At 54.2% G+C, this 16,728-nt stretch overlaps 1 protein-coding gene across 6 annotated transcripts in view; it reads left to right on the top strand.

Moving 5' to 3' along the window:
• The window catches only part of NF2 (NF2, moesin-ezrin-radixin like (MERLIN) tumor suppressor), a 49,667-nt gene that overhangs the window by 18,681 nt on the left and 14,258 nt on the right, over positions 1-16,728 (top strand). For 4 of the 6 annotated variants that reach the window (XM_075916999.2, XM_075916992.2, XM_075916995.2 and 1 more), the window contains 11 exons: positions 2,207-2,275; positions 2,980-3,062; positions 4,012-4,087; positions 4,552-4,686; positions 7,957-8,031; positions 9,600-9,713; positions 11,577-11,699; positions 11,784-12,001; positions 13,590-13,695; positions 14,411-14,541; positions 15,712-15,871. In XM_075916999.2, the coding sequence (XP_075773114.2) occupies positions 2,207-2,275; positions 2,980-3,062; positions 4,012-4,087; positions 4,552-4,686; positions 7,957-8,031; positions 9,600-9,713; positions 11,577-11,699; positions 11,784-12,001; positions 13,590-13,695; positions 14,411-14,541; positions 15,712-15,871 (1,290 nt within the window). The remainder of the gene's footprint in view (positions 1-2,206; positions 2,276-2,979; positions 3,063-4,011; positions 4,088-4,551; positions 4,687-7,956; positions 8,032-9,599; positions 9,714-11,576; positions 11,700-11,783; positions 12,002-13,589; positions 13,696-14,410; positions 14,542-15,711; positions 15,872-16,728) is intronic. The other 2 variants (XM_075916993.2, XM_075916996.2) reach the window with 1 other exon arrangement.

Genomic DNA, 16,728 nt, shown 5'->3' with positions numbered 1-16,728 from the left:
GGACAAGTGCAGAGTCCTGCCCTTGGGACGGAAGAATCCCAAGTTTTGTTACAGGCTGGGGACCGACTGGCTAAGCAGCAGTTTGGCAGAAAAGGACCTGCGGGTTACAGTGGATGAGAAGCTGGATGTGAGTCAATAGTGTGCCCTTGTAGCTGAGAAGGCTAATGGCATATTAGGTGCATTAGGAGGAGCATTGCCAGCAGATCTAGAGAAGTGATTTTTCCCCTTTATTCGGCTCTGGTGCGGCCACATCTAGAGTATTGCGTCCAATTCTGGCCCCCCCCACTACAAAAAGGATGTGAGCGCATTGGAGAGGGTCCAGCGGAGGGCGACCAAAATGATTTGGGGGCTGGCGCACATGACCTACGAGGAGAGGCGGAGATATTTGGGCGTATTTAGTCTGCAGAAGAGAAGAGTGAGGGGGGATTTGAGAGCAGCCTTCAACTTCCTGAAGGGGGGTTCCAAAGAGGATGGAGAGAGGCAGTTCTCGGGGTGGCAGATGGCAGAACAAGGAGCAATGGGCTCAAGTTGCGGTGGGGGAGGTCTAGGTTGGATATCAGGAAAAAACAATTTCCCGAGGCGGGCGGTGAAGCGCTGGGATGGGTTCCCTAGGGAGGTGGTGGAATCCCCATCCCTAGAGGATTTTAAATCCCAGCTTGACAAAGTCCTGGCTTGGTTGATTGGTCCTGCCTTGGGCAGGGGGCTGGACTTGATGACCTCCTGAGGTCTCTTCCAGCCCGACGATTCTATGATTTCTGAAGCGTTGGGCCAATTTCGTTGTACAAGACACTTGACGTGATTTAGAATCTCGCCCTAAGAATGACCGGGCACGCTTTTCAAAGGCGAATAGTATTTTGTGAGCCACGGTGTGGAAGAGAACTTTTGGCGGGGGGGCGGGGAGGGGGCAGATTCCTGTCTGAGATATGTCCCCTACTGGTCGGGTGAAGTCCCTCTTTAAAAACTGTCCCGAATGTTAAACGTATGAAATAGGACGCGGCGAGGTGACCGAAAGTGGGGAGCCTGCTGCATCGGATGAGTTGCTGGTCTTGGCCCATGCCACAGAATCATAGAATACTAGGACTGGAAGGGACCTCGAGAGGTCATCGAGTCCAATCCCCCGCCCTCACGGCAGGACCAAGCACCATCTAGACCATCCCTGGTCGATGTCTGTAGAATCCTAGAACACTAGAACCGGAAGGGACCTTGAGAGGTCATCAAGTCCAGTCCCCTGCCCTCATGGCAGGACCAAATACTGTCTAGACCATCCCTGATAGACATTTATCTAACCTACTCTTCAATATCTCCAGAGATGGAAAATCCACAACCTCCCTGGGCAATTTATTCCAGTGTTTGACTACCCTGACAGGAACTTTTTCCTAATGTCCAACCTCAACCTCCCTTGCTGCAGTTTAAGCCCATTGCTTCTTGTCCTGTCCTCAGAGGCCAAGATGAACAAGTTTTCTCCCTCCTCCTCATGACACCCTTTTCGATACCTGAAAATGGCTCTCATGTCCCCCCTCAATCTTCTCTTTTCTAAACTAAACAAACCCGATTCTTTCAGCCTTCCTTCATAGCGCATGTTCTCTCAACCTTTAATCATTCTTGTTGCTCTTCTCTGGATCCTCTCTAATTTCTCCACATCTTTCTTGAAATGCGGTGCCCAGAACTGAACACAATACTCACGGGTACAACTGGACCACACTGGCCAATGCCTGCTCTTCTCCCTCCCCGTGTTTATTGTAAGGACGGGGGATACTGAGATGAAATGTAAGGGTATGTCTAGACTACAGGCTTTTATCGACAGAGGCTATGTCGACAAAACTTCTGTCGACAAAGAGCGTCGAAACTACAGCCAGTTCTGTCGACAAAGCAAGCTGCTTTGTCAACATGACAGTGTAGACGCAAAGGACAGTGTCGATGCAATAACGCCTTCTGTCGACAGAACTCTGTCAACAAAAGGTGTTATTCCTCGTAGAATGAGGTTTACAGCCATCGACAAAACTGCCGAGTTCTGTCAACGTTATGTCGACAGAACTCGGTGGTAGCGTAGACGCAGATATAGTTTTGTTGACAAAAGTCCACTTTTGTCGACAAAACCCTGTAGTCTAGACAGACCCTAAGACTGTAAACGGTTCCGAGCTCCTCCTCAACTGAAGTCTGTGTAGGTTGCCGTCTGACCCCTGCAGTGTTTTGCTTTTCTTTTCAGTACGGGGACTATGACCCCAGCGTTCATCAACGGGGCTTCTTGGCGCAAGAGGAGTTGCTTCCGAAGCGGGTAAGGCATTCAGCCGGGACCGACGCTCTATGGCTGGCATAGCGATTCCAGCGGACCTCGGTCACGCTGAACGAGGAGCCCTTAATTAGTATCTAGGTTGTTGTCGTGGAGATGGAAGGGAAGGTTTTCTGCCTGCTTCCTTTGGCCGGAATAGCCGCTGTATTTGCAAGGCTTGTGGGCTCGCTGTGCTCCGAAGGGCTGACTGCGAGCTGGTTCCAGGTGTGGGCTTAGCTTGGTTTTTCTTCTCACAACCTGTGGAACTCCTCGCCAGAGGATGTTGGGAAGGCCAGGACTTGAACAGGCTTCAAAAAATAGCTAGATAAACTCATGGAAGTTAGGTCCAAAATACTTATTAGCCAGGATGGGTGGGAACGGTGCCCCTAGCCTCTGTTTGTCTGGAAATGGGCGGCAGGGGAGGAATTACGGGATGATTCTGTTCACTCCCTCTGGGGGACTTGGTATTGGCCGCTGTCGGCAGACAGGACCCTGGGTTAGATGGCCCTTTGGTCTGACCCAGCCTGGCCATTCTGATGTTAGTTAGAAGTGGAGAGCAGCGTGCGGATCGGGCGTGGGAGGGATCTGAGGGAGGAAAGAAGGGCGTTTGGAGTAGGAGGTCCTTGGGTCTCGCTCATTGATAAGGTGATGAGACGAAGCCCCGAGGCAGGCCCGAGCGAGCTGAAGCTTTCTCATCCTGCCCCGCGCAGGTCATCAACCTGTACCAGATGACTCCTGAGATGTGGGAGGAAAGGATAACAGCCTGGTACGCGGAGCATCGAGGCCGGGCCAGGTGAGGAAATGTCTCCGTTTGGTTAGTCTCTGAGAGACTGCAGCACTATTTGCTGTTTTTAAATTTCTCCAGTTACAACCCAAGCCAGCTCCTGCTCTGAACCTCTCCAGCTCTGAAGTTAGCCACCTCCCCCACTCTCCGGGAACCTTGAGACCTCCCCATAACTCGTGGGGCCGGGCCCCGCTCATGACAACACCCTGATCCTTCAGAAGTAAACAGCCGCCAACCTGCAATGGACGATTGTTAAAATCCCCAGGTGGTGAAATTGACCAAAAGAGCCAGTGGCTTTGGTACACCCCATGGAGCTAGACCCTGGCTACAGAAGAGCGACTTGCGTTACAAATACCGTATGGTGGGCGGCGGGAGGGGGAGGACGTAGGAGCAGTGCTGTCTTGGGTCCCTAAAAGTCAGTTTTGCCGGGTAACTTCCCAGGCGTGCCCGCGCCGTGCTTACAACGCAGAACGGGTCACCCCAGTGTTTCGCGCCAGGCGGGTTTCTCAGCTGGGACACTTTCTGCCACCGTCAGCAGCCGGGTGCACTTCTAGCTCTGGCAGCTACCTTCACAGTAGTAGCGCTAGCCCCCTCCCCCCCCCCGCTTCCTCCCCGAATCAGCTGTAAGCACCATTGGATTGGCGGTACGAGAACGTGGAGGAGCGTAGGGATCAGGTAGGAAAACGTGTCTCTCCGCGACGATGATTCCTCGGGACATGAACTAGGATGGGCGGTAGCCCTCTCCCCCCTCTTTGGGGGCACGAGGAACCGCCCACGCAGTCGGCGGACGGGATTGGGGTAGAGGCGGGGCAAGGCGGGAAACGTCGCGACGCCGACAGGGAATCTTTCTCCTTCCTGCTGGGAACCAGACTTGATCTTTGCCTGCGGGATGTGCCTACCAGGCTGAGAAGGAGTCCCCCTTTCCTGTCCATCACCGGGGCCTGTCTTTTCCCGCCAGAGATGAAGCGGAAATGGAATACCTGAAGATCGCGCAGGACTTGGAGATGTACGGCGTCAATTACTTCGCCATTCGGGTGAGTCCAGGGCTCGCGTCCGGTTCTCGGCGCATCTTGAGTCCACGGAGGCGGTGGGGGGCTGGTTTTAGCTTAGCAATGGGCCACTCCCTTTTTCATCGCAGATCGGCCTCACCGCGCCGGTCCCCCGGGATCGAGCGACGCTGCTAAGCGTGCTTGCATCCCTAGTATTTGCGCTGGGCTGTAGCATTGGTGACCCCCCTGGTCTGCAGACGGCTGTGTGGCACTCAGGGTCAGATCCACCAGCGGGCGGTGGGGAGGGGGGTTGGATCAGCTGCTGCCTAAAACCTTCCCCCGAGAAGGCGCGAATGAGTCACCGCTGGCCCCGGACGCAGGATCCCTCGGAGAGTTGAGCCAGGCGGGATGAAGCTAGTCGAACGGAGCCGCGTCGCTCAGCTGCTCCCTGAGTTGAATACCAATCATCGTGCCTCAAACGGAGCCTGCTCGGTTCTTCTCTCCTGTAGAATAAGAAAGGCACGGAACTGCTCCTCGGAGTCGACGCCCTGGGCCTCCACATCTACGACCCAGAAAACCGGCTCAGCCCCAAAATCTCCTTTCCGTGGAACGAGATCCGGAACATCTCCTACAGCGACAAGGAGGTAAGGCGTGCTGGCTCGCGTCCGGGTGCTGAGCACCGGTTTCACTCCCACTCGCTCCGGGACACGCAGCCGAGCCTGCCTCGGCCTTTCCGTGCGTTCCCCGGCTTTTGTGCGTTTTTTGCGTGCCCGAGCCCGAACCCCAGAGCTAGTTTTGAATTTGTTTTTCGAGCATTTTCCAAACCGTTGACTCCTGCATGCAGATGTGGTCGCTTCCTCTCCGAAAAGATCTTTTGGCATTGGAAAAGGTTCAGAAAAGGGCAACAAAAATGATTCGGGGTTTGGAATGGGGCCTGTATGAAGAAAGATTAAAAAGACTTGGACCTTTCTGCTTAGAAAAGAGGAGACTAAGGGGGGATAGGATAGAGGTCTATAAAATCATGAGAGGTGTGGAAAAAGTGAATAAGGAAAAGTTATTTACTTATTCCCATGATGTAAGAACTAGGGGGTCACCAAACGAAATCGATGCAATTTAAAACAAACAGAAGGAAGTTTTTCTTCATGCAGCGCACCGTTAACCTGTGGAACTCCTTGCCAGAGGATGTTGTGAAAACTAAGAGTTAAAAAAAGAGCTACATAGATTCATGGAGGTTAGGTCCATTGATATCTATTATCCAGGATGAGTAGGAATGGTGTTCCTCGCCTCTGTTTGTCTGGAAATGGGTGACGGGAGGGATCACGTGCGGATTCCCTGTTGTGTTCCCTCCCTCTGGGGCATCTGGCATTGGTCACTGTGGGCAGACAGGACACTAGGCTGGCTGGACGATTGGTCTGACCCAGTCTGGCCGTTCTTATGTTCGAATATATTAAAAGGAAAAAAAAAATTCCCTTTCTGTGTTCAGCCCAGAGGAAAATCTCTTCCCGGAAATATGTCCCGGCCTCGTGAATATAATGAAACGTATTCCTGGTACGAAAAGCAGTTGGCTTTCGCTTTTGCGTTACATTGCTCTGAACCTGCCCAAAGCTTAGTGCATCCGGCTGAATCTGTGGTCAGGTGATGTAGGCCCAACACCCATGGTCGCTTTGAACTTCGATTTTTTTTCGGGGACTAGAAATGGCTTCCTGTGAGAATAAGGAGCCATTAGAAAAAGGAGTTCAAATTGACAATTGGGAGTGAAACTGACCAATTCCTTGTCTAAAGAAACTAGCTACTCAGAGAGTCATTAGTAATGGCTTTCAGTCCTGCTGGAAGGGCCTAACGAGCGGGGTTCTGCAGGGGTCTGTTTTGGGACCGGTTCTGTTCAATATCTTCATCCACAATTTAGATATCGGCATAGAGAGGATGCTTATAAAGTTTGCAGATGATCCCAAGCTGGAAGGGGTTGCTAGTAAGGGGGTGTGGCTGGTTCCCGCGTGGCCTAGGGGATAGGGTGCTCGCCTGGGGAGGAGAAGATCATGGGTTCAAGTCCCGCCTGGTCCGGTTGGGACGGGAGGGCCGAAACTGGTCAGCCTCGGGGCAGGAGGGATAATTCATACTGATCTGGAGAAATGGTCGGAGGTCAACAGGATGAAGTTTAAACAGGACAAATACAAAGTGCTCCACTTAGGAAGGAACAATCCGTTTCACACACACAGAACGGGAAGCGACTTTTAGGAAGGAGTACGGCAGAAAGGGATCTAGGGGTCAGAGCGGACCACAAGCTAAATATGAGTCAACAGTGTGACACTGTTGCAAAAAAAGAAAACATGATTCTAGGATGCATTCACGGGAGTGTTGTGAGCAAGACACGAGACGTCATTCTTCCGCTCTTCTCTGTGCTGATTAGGCCTCAATTGGAGTATTGTGTCGCGTTCTGGGCACCGCATTTCAAGAAAGACGTAGAGAAATTGGAGAAGGTCCAGAGAAGAGCAACAAGAATGATGAAAGGTCTAGAGAACATGAGCTATGAGGGAAGAGTGAAAGAACTGGGCTTGTTTAGTTTGGAAAGGAGACAACGGAGAAGGGACAGGATAGCGGTTTCCAAGTATCTAAAAGGGTGTTACAAGGAGGAAGGAGAAAAATGGACAGGACAAGAGGCAGGGGACTTAAATTGCAGCAAGGGAGGTTTAGGTTGGACATTAGGAAAAACTTCCTACCTGTCAGGATGGTTAAACACTGGAATAAATTGCCCAGAGAGTTTGTAGAGTCTCCATCACTGGAGAAATTTAAGAGCAGGTTGGACAGACATCTATCGGAGATGATCTAGACGGTGCTTGGTTCTGCCGTGAGGGCAGGGGACTGGTCTTCATGACCTTTCGAGGTCCCTTCTATCATGTCAGTAATCCTCACGCGGCGATGATCACAGATGGACCTTAATTACGAGAAGCAGGCTTCCTAGCAGTATATGAGAGCTGTCTGGACACAGCGGAGGTGTCTCATTGATTGTAATAATGATCGACTGTAGATAGAATGGCCTTCCACTTTTCAGCCCAACCCTCTGGCGAATAACAGGGGTGGGGTTAAAATTCAAAAAGATCCATGCTCACCGGCCTATGCGAAAGACTTGGATTGTGTTGTTTTGTCATATCACCCCGGGAGGAGGACATAAGATCAGTAACGTCGGGGTTGAATTAGCCAAAGTCCTGGAGAATAGACGGTATGGGAGATAGAGACTAGAACTGTGGGTGAGCTATAGCTAGGCTTGGAAGGGTTCGATTTTTACGCCAGTTTACACACAAACCCGTGAACAGTTTCGGTGGTTGGTCGCCATTTACAGCTCGACAAAGTCAGAAATCGGCTGCTGGAGCTTGTCAGAGTTTTCTGTAAGGACGTGTATTTGGCGTATTTTTTTCCCATGCACGCTTGACGCTTTGTGTGCTAGCGATCAGAAAGCGTAAGATTCATCGATCTCGGAGATTAAATTGTCCACTCCCCCCACCGCCCCATTGTCTGAAATACCGCGGTTCCTGCGGCTGGGAGATTTTAAATCAATACATGTGGGGAAAGGCTTAAAAATCAACATCAATATTATCCATCAAAATTATTCATACCAAAAAAAAGAAACCCAGTTCTGCCAAGCCTCAATAGAATTATTCGATTCCATCTCCGCAGGCTTTAATGGAGCCCCAACCCCCAGGGCAGCTGAAACTAGTTTTTCTACCCTGATGGGCCACGATTGTTTTTCTCCTCCTTGTTCCTAGCCCCCTATGTCCTGTGGGTCGGACCTCCATCCAAGACCTGTGAATGGGGGATCAGACGTCTCTTGCTTAGCCAGGGCGCTTTGATTCTTTCTGCTGTCCGGTGCTGTGCCAGTGCCCCCGGCCGGTCACCACGTCCTTTCTCTTTCCTTGCAGTTCACGATTAAACCCCTGGACAAAAAGATCGACGTCTTTAAATTCAATTCGTCAAAGCTGCGGGTGAACAAGCTGGTGAGTTTTCCAGCACGGTGTTAGCCTTGCCAGCCGCCACGGCTCTCGAGGATGGCTCCGGGGGCTGTATTTCCAACATCTGGGCTCCTGTGGGTGGATGGCAGGTGTGATACTGCGTGCTGCATGCGGTCACGAAGTTATCGTCTCTGGGGGAGAGGGTGGATCTGCGCTAATTTCTCCCCTTCACTTTCATTTCTCCCCTTTTTTCGAGCCGTCTGGTGATGTCTGCCCTGGAAAAAAAATGTTCTTAGCTCCCTTGTTCCCCAAATCTTTTGCTTCCCCTGGGCTCCCTTGTGCTGATCTGCTACCGTGTCTCCCAGAAACCACTAACCGATCACGATTAATCTCGTGAACCATGCCAAGGGATTCTCTGAAGATGTTTCTTAGGCCAGAGGGAAAACGTCACTCACTGGACACGCCGGTGTCTGTGCCTTCGCCGTTGGGCCTGGCCTACTGCCGTAGCATTAACGACTTGTCTGTCCCGATTTCTCCCAGCACAAGTGAAGTCCGCATCATGCCCTCCGAGGGTCCTGTTTTCCTCTGTCCAAACTGTTTTCTGCTCTTCTTCCATCACGATCAGTTTCACTTCCTCCTTTTCCACCGCCCCTAAGTGAGAGGGTGAGGGATGTCCAGTCCCTGGAGTGCATCGTTGAACTGGTTAAAGGGGAGGCGAGGGAGCTGCTCCAGTCCCCACCCCCCGGCCGCAGACAGGGGCGTCTCCGGGCGGGACAAGGAGGAGGGAGAAAAATTCTTCTCCTTGACGTCTAGTGATTGGACAAGAAGCAAGGGGCTGAAACTGCAGCGAGGGAGGTTGAGGCTGGACATTAGGAAAAACTTCCTACCTGTCCGGGTGGCGAGAGACTGGAATAAATTGCCCAGGGATGTTGTGGAATCTCCGTCACTGGGGATATCAAAGAGCAAGTTGGATTGACGTCAACCAGGGATGATCTAGAGCGTAGGTTCCCAAACTAGGGCACGCCCCCTTTGGGGGGGCATGAGGAAATTCCAGGGGGGGGCGCGAGGTGACCCAGACCCCCTGTCAATCCTTGTCCCCCTCCCAAGAAAGAGCCCAGTCTGTGCAGATCAGGTTGGCTGGGGTGGGGGGAGGATGGAGCATCCCGAGCAGACTTCAAATGGCCGCCTTAAAAGGGCAAATTTTTTTTTTTTTTGCTCAACAAGTTTTGCTGCTATTTTGACGGGGGGGGGGGGATGAGGGTTTCTCAAAAATCAAAAAGGGGGCGTGATGCTGAAAAGTTTGGGAACGACTGATCTAAAGGATGCTGGGTCCTGCTGTGAGGGCAGGAGACTGGACCTGATGCCCTCTCAAGGTCCCTTCCAGTTCTACGGTTCGATGATTCGTTCTGTAACCCTTCTCCGATGGTGCTTTTGGACCCTGGAGGGGGCCTTGCGCTCCAGCACCTAAGGAACTGCCATGGGATGTAGCCCGCTCTGAGGGTAACGCACTCGACCTTCCAGTGCCTCAGTTTCCACATCAGTAGAATGGCAACGAATCAGTCACCCCTATAGGCATGTATTCATTCCTTCCCTCTCCTCTTTCTCCGGAGCAGATTCTCCAGCTGTGCATCGGTAACCACGATCTGTTCATGCGGCGGAGGAAGGCTGACTCCTTGGAGGTGCAGCAGATGAAAGCCCAGGCCCGGGAGGAGAAGGCCAGAAAGCAGGTGAGAGCCTCCTTGCTATAAACATCAGTCTGCGTCCGACCCCATCAGAAATCGCGCCCTGCGGTCCCCGAGCCTGCATGCTCATTCGGTCCTGGCCTCTCTCCGCCCCAGGGCAGGCGGCAGGAACAGCCCGTCGCTTGTAGCTAATAAGCGTCCGTCAACCCATTGGACTGTACGTATCACTGCTTTCTGTTCGGAGACCTTTTCCGCTCCCTGGACCCCACCCGGTGGATCTGCGAACCGCTGCTCGGAACAGCAAGGAGGAGGGAGAAAAATTGTTCTCCTCGGCATTGTGGGGGCCGGGCGGGAGCCTTGTCTCCAGTTTTGAAGATGATGCGCCACTAAGAGGCTTCAGGGTGGGAGGGGGAATAAGTTTTGATGGGCACGTTTTGATACGCGAAGATTTTGGTAAGTGGCTGAGGGCTGCACTTTTCTATGGAGCAGGTGCGGGGTCTGGTTCCAAGGTTGGGTGCACCAGGGTGCTGGGGTGCAGGAGAGGTTGTGGGGTGTGAGTGGGAGTTTGGGTGAAGGAGGGGGTTGGGATCTGGGTCCGGGTCCGGGAGGGAGTTTGGGTGTAGGAGAGGGTGTGGGGTGTGAGCAGGAGTTTGGGTGAAGGAGGGGGTTGGGATCTGGGCCCGGGTCTGGGAGGGAGTTTGGGTGTAGGAGGGAGTGTGGGGTGTGAGCAGGAGTTTGGGTGAAGAAGGGGGTTGGGATCTGGGTCAGAGTCCGGGAGGGAGTTTGGGTGTAGGAGGGAGTGTGGGGTGTGAGTGGGAGTTTGGGTGAAGGAGGGAGTTGGGATCTGGGTCCGGGTCTGGGAGGGAGTTTGGGTGAAGGAGGGGGTTGGGATCTGGGTCCGGGTCTGGGAGGGAGTTTGGGTGTAGGAGGGAGTGTGGGGTGTGAGCGGGAGTTTGGGTGAAGGAGGGAGTTGGGATCTGGGTCCGGGTCTGGGAGGGAGTTTGGGTGAAGGAGGGGGTTGGGATCTGGGTCAGGGTCCGGGAGGGAGTTTGGGTGTAGGAGGGAGTGTGGGGTGTGAGTGGGAGTTTGGGTGAAGGAGGGAGTTGGGATCTGGGTCCGGGTCTGGGAGGGAGTTTGGGTGAAGGAGGGGGTTGGGATCTGGGTCCGGGTCCAGGAGGGAGTTTGGGTGTAGGAGGGAGTGTGGGGTGTGAGCAGGAGTTTGGGTGAAGGAGGGAGTTGGGATCTGGGTCCGGGTCTGGGAGGGAGTTTGGGTGAAGGAGGGGGTTGGGATCTGGGTCCGGGTCCGGGAGGGAGTTTGGGTGTAGGAGGGAGTGTGGGGTGTGAGCGGGAGTTTGGGTGAAGGAGGGAGTTGGGATCTGGGTCCGGGTCTGGGAGGGAGTTTGGGTGAAGGGAGAGGGTTGGATCTGGGTCCGGGAGGGAGTATGGGTGTGGGAGGGGGTTGTGATCTGGGGTAGGGAGTTGCTGGGATGCCAGAGACGGGTTCTGGATGGAAGGCACCTACCTAGGTGGCTCCCGGCCGGCAGCCCTGCAGGACTCCAAGGCCAGTTCCCTGCCTGCCGCAGGCTGCTCAAAATGCCTGGCTGCTCCCTGGGGCTGTATCTTGCCTTCCCCTGCTTCAGGGGTTAATGGGGCAGGGCTTGGAATTTGATGGGCTCCTGAAGCCAGAACGGAGACGCGCTGGGTAGGGGCCCAGGAACTTGGAGGACCCCCTGGCTCTGGAGGTGGGGCCTGGGTCGACGTTTTATCACTCCATTTGAGGTGAACCCCGCGGAGCTTTGCAGGGGGCCCCAGAGAGGGGCTAAGCGTCCCTGGCTTGTCCCCGGTGCGTTGAATCCGGAGAGGCCGCCCCCGCGCGCCGGTCTCAAAATGTGGCGCTTTCTCCCCCAGATGGAGCGCCAGCGGCTGGCGCGGGAGAAGCAGATGCGGGAAGAGGCTGAGCGAACGCGGGACGAGTTGGAGCGGAGGTTGCTGCAGTTGAAGGAGGAGGCCACAATGGCCAACGAGGCCCTGGTAGGTGTTTGTGGGGCTCGCCCTCGGTCGCGGAGCGGGACTGCCCCGGGGGACGCTCACCGGGCGTTTTGTGCCGGCCCCCAGATGCGCTCGGAGGAGACGGCCGATTTGCTGGCGGAGAAAGCCCAGATCACGGAAGAGGAGGCCAAGCTGCTAGCCCAGAAAGCGGCGGAGGCGGAGCAGGAGATGCAGCGCATCAAAGCCACGGCCATCCGGACGGAGGAGGAGAAGCGCTTGATGGAGCAGAAGGTGCTGGAGGCCGAGATGCTGGCGCTGAAGATGGCGGAGGAGTCAGAGAGAAGGTCAGAGTGGGGGGACCCGACACCTGCTTCTCCCCTCTCCTTCCCAGATTGCCCCGGGGATTTCGCAGCGACCCAGCCCCCACCCCCACCCCCCATCATTCCCTCCCCCCCAAAGCAAAAGTTTTGCTGCTATTTTTGTTTTTCAGCCTTGGTCAGTTCCTTTTGTTTGCTCAACAAATTTTGCTGGTATTTTTGGGGGACGAAGGGGGGGGGTTTCTCAAAAATCAAAAAGGGGGCGTGATGCTGAAAAGTTTGGGAACCCCTTGGGCTAGAAGGTAAGAGCCACCAATTAATATACTCATGGAGGATCCCCCCCATGGGCCAACACTTAGGGTGTGTCCAGACTCAGGGGTTTTTTCGGGAAAAGTAGCCTTTTCCCGAAAAAACTTCCCCTGCATCCAGACTCAAGCCGCGTTCTTTCGAAATTATTTCGAAAGAACGCGGCTTTTCTTTCGATGGCGGTAAACCTCGTTTCACGAGGAAGAACGCCTTCCTTCGAAAGTTCCTCTTTCGAAGGAAGGCGTTCTTCAATGTAAAGAGTCCGTCTTCGAAAGAGAGCATCCAGACTCACTGGGTGCTCTCTTTCGAAAAAGTAGATTTTTCTTTCGAAAGATCCGCATGCAGTCTAGACGCGATCTTTCGAAAGATGCTCTTTCGAAAGATGCTTTCGAAAGAGCATCTTTCGAAAGAAGCCTGCAGTCTAGACATAGCCTTAGTTGCAAAAGAGAGGAGAACCCATTTCTAGCAGCCCAGGCCTCAGTTCCAAATTCCCCAACCAGAAAACAATAAAACCTGATGGATTTATCTAGGCGTTACCCTACTTACACATGATGAAGAGTCTTTTTCTTGGAGAGACACATGTCTTCTGTCTCCCTCAGTATCTAGAGAGCAAACTGGTCCAGAGACAAAGGAGAGAAAACCCCCAAAACTCGGTTTGAAATCCCTATCTGCATTTCTATTGGCTGACCGCTACCAGGCTAGGTACGGGGACATAGTTAACTCCTTAGTCCCCAGCCTGCTGGCCAACCCTCATGGTTATAACCCACGCGTGATGCCCACACGACCCAGCGGGTTTCTTTCTTTTGGCCGCTGCTGGATGGGAAACTAACATCTCGGGCCTTTCTTTTTCTCATGGGTTTGAGCTAGGGATGCGATAGTGGAGTCAGTTATCCGATGAGCGAAAGCATATAGGCTCCCATCGACTGCGTGTCTCAGAAGCGGCAGGGAACTGGTTTTTCAACTGGCTCCCCTCACGGACCAGCTCCCGCCTGGCGCCCCACGTGGGACGGCAGGAAGCTCCTCGGGAGTGGGGCTGGAGCGTGCTGGCTGCCATCCCTGGGGACTGTCAGCTAATCGAGTAACGGCTAAGAATTCATGAGGTCACTCGACTATTCAATTCACCGCTATTTAACATTCCTAGTGCGAGCCTGATGTTGGAAACTGCTGGTGGGGGGAGAGGAGAGAGCGTCTCTCTCCCCTCGATAGCGTTCCTTGCCCGATTTGTTGCGGCGGCGTTTCTCAGACTTCCCCTCCTTCCCTGCCCCGCCCTGACGAGCACAGCCCTGACCCTTGTCGTGGCTTGTTGCAGGGCGAAGGAGGCCGATCAGCTGAAGCAGGACCTCCAAGAGGCGCGCGAGTCCGAGCGGAGAGCCAAGCAGAAGCTCCTGGAGATCACCAGCAAGTCGTCTTACACGGTAGGCGGGTTTGGTTTCCCCTCCCCCGTCTTCCCCCCGGCACTCCAGCTGCTTGCCGTCTCGTCGGGGGCATTGTGGGACCCATGCAAACTTCATAAGAACATAACTTTGCTCAGACCCAAGGTCCATCCAGCCCAGTGTCCTGTCTGCCGACAGTGGCTAATGCCCAGAAGGAAGGAACAGAACTGGGAATCATCAAGTGATCCCACCGCTGCCACCAATTCCCAGCCTCTGATGAACAGAGGCCAGGGACACCATTCCTACCCATCCTGGCTAATAGCCATTGGTGGACCTAACCTCCATCAATCTATCTAGCTCTTTTTTGAACCCTGTTCAAGTTCTTGCCTTCCCCGCATCCTGTGGCGAGGAGTTCCACAGGTTGGCTGTGTGCTGCGTGAAGAAAAACTTCCGTGGGTTTGTTTCAAACCGGCTGCCTGTTCATTTCCTTTGTTAGATGGTGGGAACAAGTCCATAACTTTTCTTTACTCACTTTTTCTGCCCCAGTCGTGATTTTAAAATGAGGACCATCCCGTCCGGGCAAAACAGAGACTTGCTCGGCCAGTGTGGCCGGAGGTCGCCGAGTCCCCTTCTGTCGGTGATTTAGCCAGCAAGGCGGCGGCTCGTCGCCCAAGCGCCCTTCGAGAGCTCGCGGCGGTCGGGCCGGCCGTTGCCTGCTCTCCTTCTGACTGACGCTTCATCCGCCCTCTCTCTTCAGCAGCCTCTCAACTCAGGTACCACCGCCCTGCCTGCCGACTCGCCCAGCTTCAGCCTCCTCGGCGAGAGCCTCTCCTTCGACTTCAAGGACACGGACATGAAGCGGCTGTCCATGGAGATCGAGAAGGAGAAGTAAGTGGCCGGCCTCGAGTGGCCGCGGGCGTCCACAGAGCCGGGGGTTCAGGATGCAAGCTCTGGGAAGGAGTTTGGGTGCATGGGGACTCCCATCTTGGGTGCAGGAGGAGGTTCAGGGCTGAGATAGGGGGCCGGGAAGCCGGCTCTCGCTGGGCCCCGTTGAATGTTGTGCGGCGGGGCTACGACAGGCTCCCTCCTGCCCTGGCCCCGCACCTCTCCTGAAAGCAGCAGGCATGGATAGCAATCCCGCCGTGGGCTGCCCCTCCTCGCTAGGCCCCGAGCCCACGGATGTGTGGGGCTGGGAGCTGAGATGTGAAGGGCAGCGTGTGTGAGGATGACAGAGACCCACACGCTGGGTGACGGAGATTTGCCTTGCCAGCCCCCCTGCGTTCCCCACCCCACCCCTTCTCCCTGCCAGCAACCACTGCTTTAAAGGGGCCTATTGTTTCAACCGTGTGGACCCCCCTCCCTGTCGAAATCAGGAAGCTTTAGCACATAGGTTCCCAAAATGGGGTGTGTGCCCCCCTGGGGCGGCATGAAAAAATGGGGAGGGCACGGTGACCCAGCCCCCTCATCAAATCCCCCCCCTCCAAGAAAGAGCCAGGTCCATCTGGGGCAGGGGGAGGATGGCGCGTCCTGGGCAGACTTCAAAATGGCCACCTTAAAAGGGCAATTGCCTGCTCTGCTCTTAAAAGGGCAATTTTTTATTTTTTTTTGTCAATTTCCCCTGGAGTACTACTGGTCCTGGGAATTAAAGGGGGTGGTGACTGTCCTGGTCAGTTCCTTTTTTTTTTTGCTCAAGTTTTGCTGCTATTTGGGGGGTGGGGGAAGAGAGTTTCTCAAAAATCAAAAAGGGGGCGTGATGCTGAAAAGTTTGGGAACCACTAGCACATCTTGGGTAGAGCAGAACTTAAGCCACTCCCCCTTCCCCCAATCCCTATCCCCTTCCCACTCTTGGGAAATCTGGCCTGGCGGATGCCGGACGAGCCACCTTTTCCCCCCTGCGTGGCAGTTTTGCGCTTCATTCGGCCCCCTGTCCTTAATAACGTGCAAAGCGGCGTGTGAACCAGCGTGACCGCTTCCACCCCCCCCCCGGGGATGTGGTGGGGTCCTTCTTGGCGCCGTTTGACCCCCCCAGGCCACGTGGTTTTTTTGTGTGCCCGCCAGGGTGGAGTACCTGGAGAAGAGCAAGCACCTGCAGGAGCAGCTGAACGAACTGAAGACGGAAATCGAGGTGCTGAAGCTGAAGGAGCGGGAGACCGCCTTGGATCTGCTGCACGGGGAAGCCGCCGAGCGCGGCACTAGCAAACACAACACAATCAAAAAGGTACCCGCCTCGCACACGAGGAGACCTTGTCCCGTTTCGATTTGCACTCGTCCGTGACTGAGCAAGATTCCGGGCAGGACCGCTCAGTAGCCTGGGAGAACCGCAGGGTTTCTTTTTATCCAGCGGCTTCAATAAAACGCCTCATTGGTATTCATCCAGGCTGCCTCCCATCTGTTCTCCGCTGGGAGACATCCTATGCAGAGGGATCCTCGCTTGGATCCAGGCAGCCTGTAGCTTCGACCCTTCCCTTAGCGTGGCATGACAAAGCGGGGACATGGGGGTGGCAGATGGCCTGGCCGTAAATCTTGTGCCACTGTCAATACCGAGAGGAAGCGTCTCTCTTGGAAAAGTCCCTTTTCTTCTGTTCAAGTGACTCTTTGGTCTTCCCAGTCGCGGGGGACTGTAACCGGGGCCTGATTGGGTTGTGACTGGTATTAGTAGGGTTGTCCGATAGTGTCACAAAAAATCCCGAACATGGTGGGGGGGGGGGAAATTAATTGAGGCGGAAGGAAAAAAAAAAAAAAAAGACTGATCTTGTTGAGAAAAAAAAAGAATCAAAGAATATTAGGACTGGAAGGGAAGGTCATCGAGTCCGGTCCCCAAAAGAAAAAAAAGGAAACCAAACTTGTTGAACAAAAAACAAAATTAAAGCGCCTTTAAATTCCTCTCTCCCCCTGCCAGACGCAGCAGGGTGGAAAAAGGTCGCTGCGCCTTTCGATTCCCGTGCCAGCCGCAGCAGGGGAAAAATGTCCCCCCGGCCTTTCGTTCGAGGAAAACAGAAAATCCCGGCTATTTTACATGTCCGATATTTTCTGTTTGTTTTTTTTTACCGGATGGAAGGCGCGATTACTGGCTGT

Source organism: Pelodiscus sinensis, chromosome Z, assembly GCF_052426305.1.
Source record: "Pelodiscus sinensis isolate ZL-2025 chromosome Z, ASM5242630v1, whole genome shotgun sequence".
Taxonomy (NCBI): domain Eukaryota; kingdom Metazoa; phylum Chordata; order Testudines; family Trionychidae; genus Pelodiscus; species Pelodiscus sinensis.
Note: the sequence above shows the minus strand (reverse complement) of the source record. Positions and strands in the feature narration are given on the sequence as shown.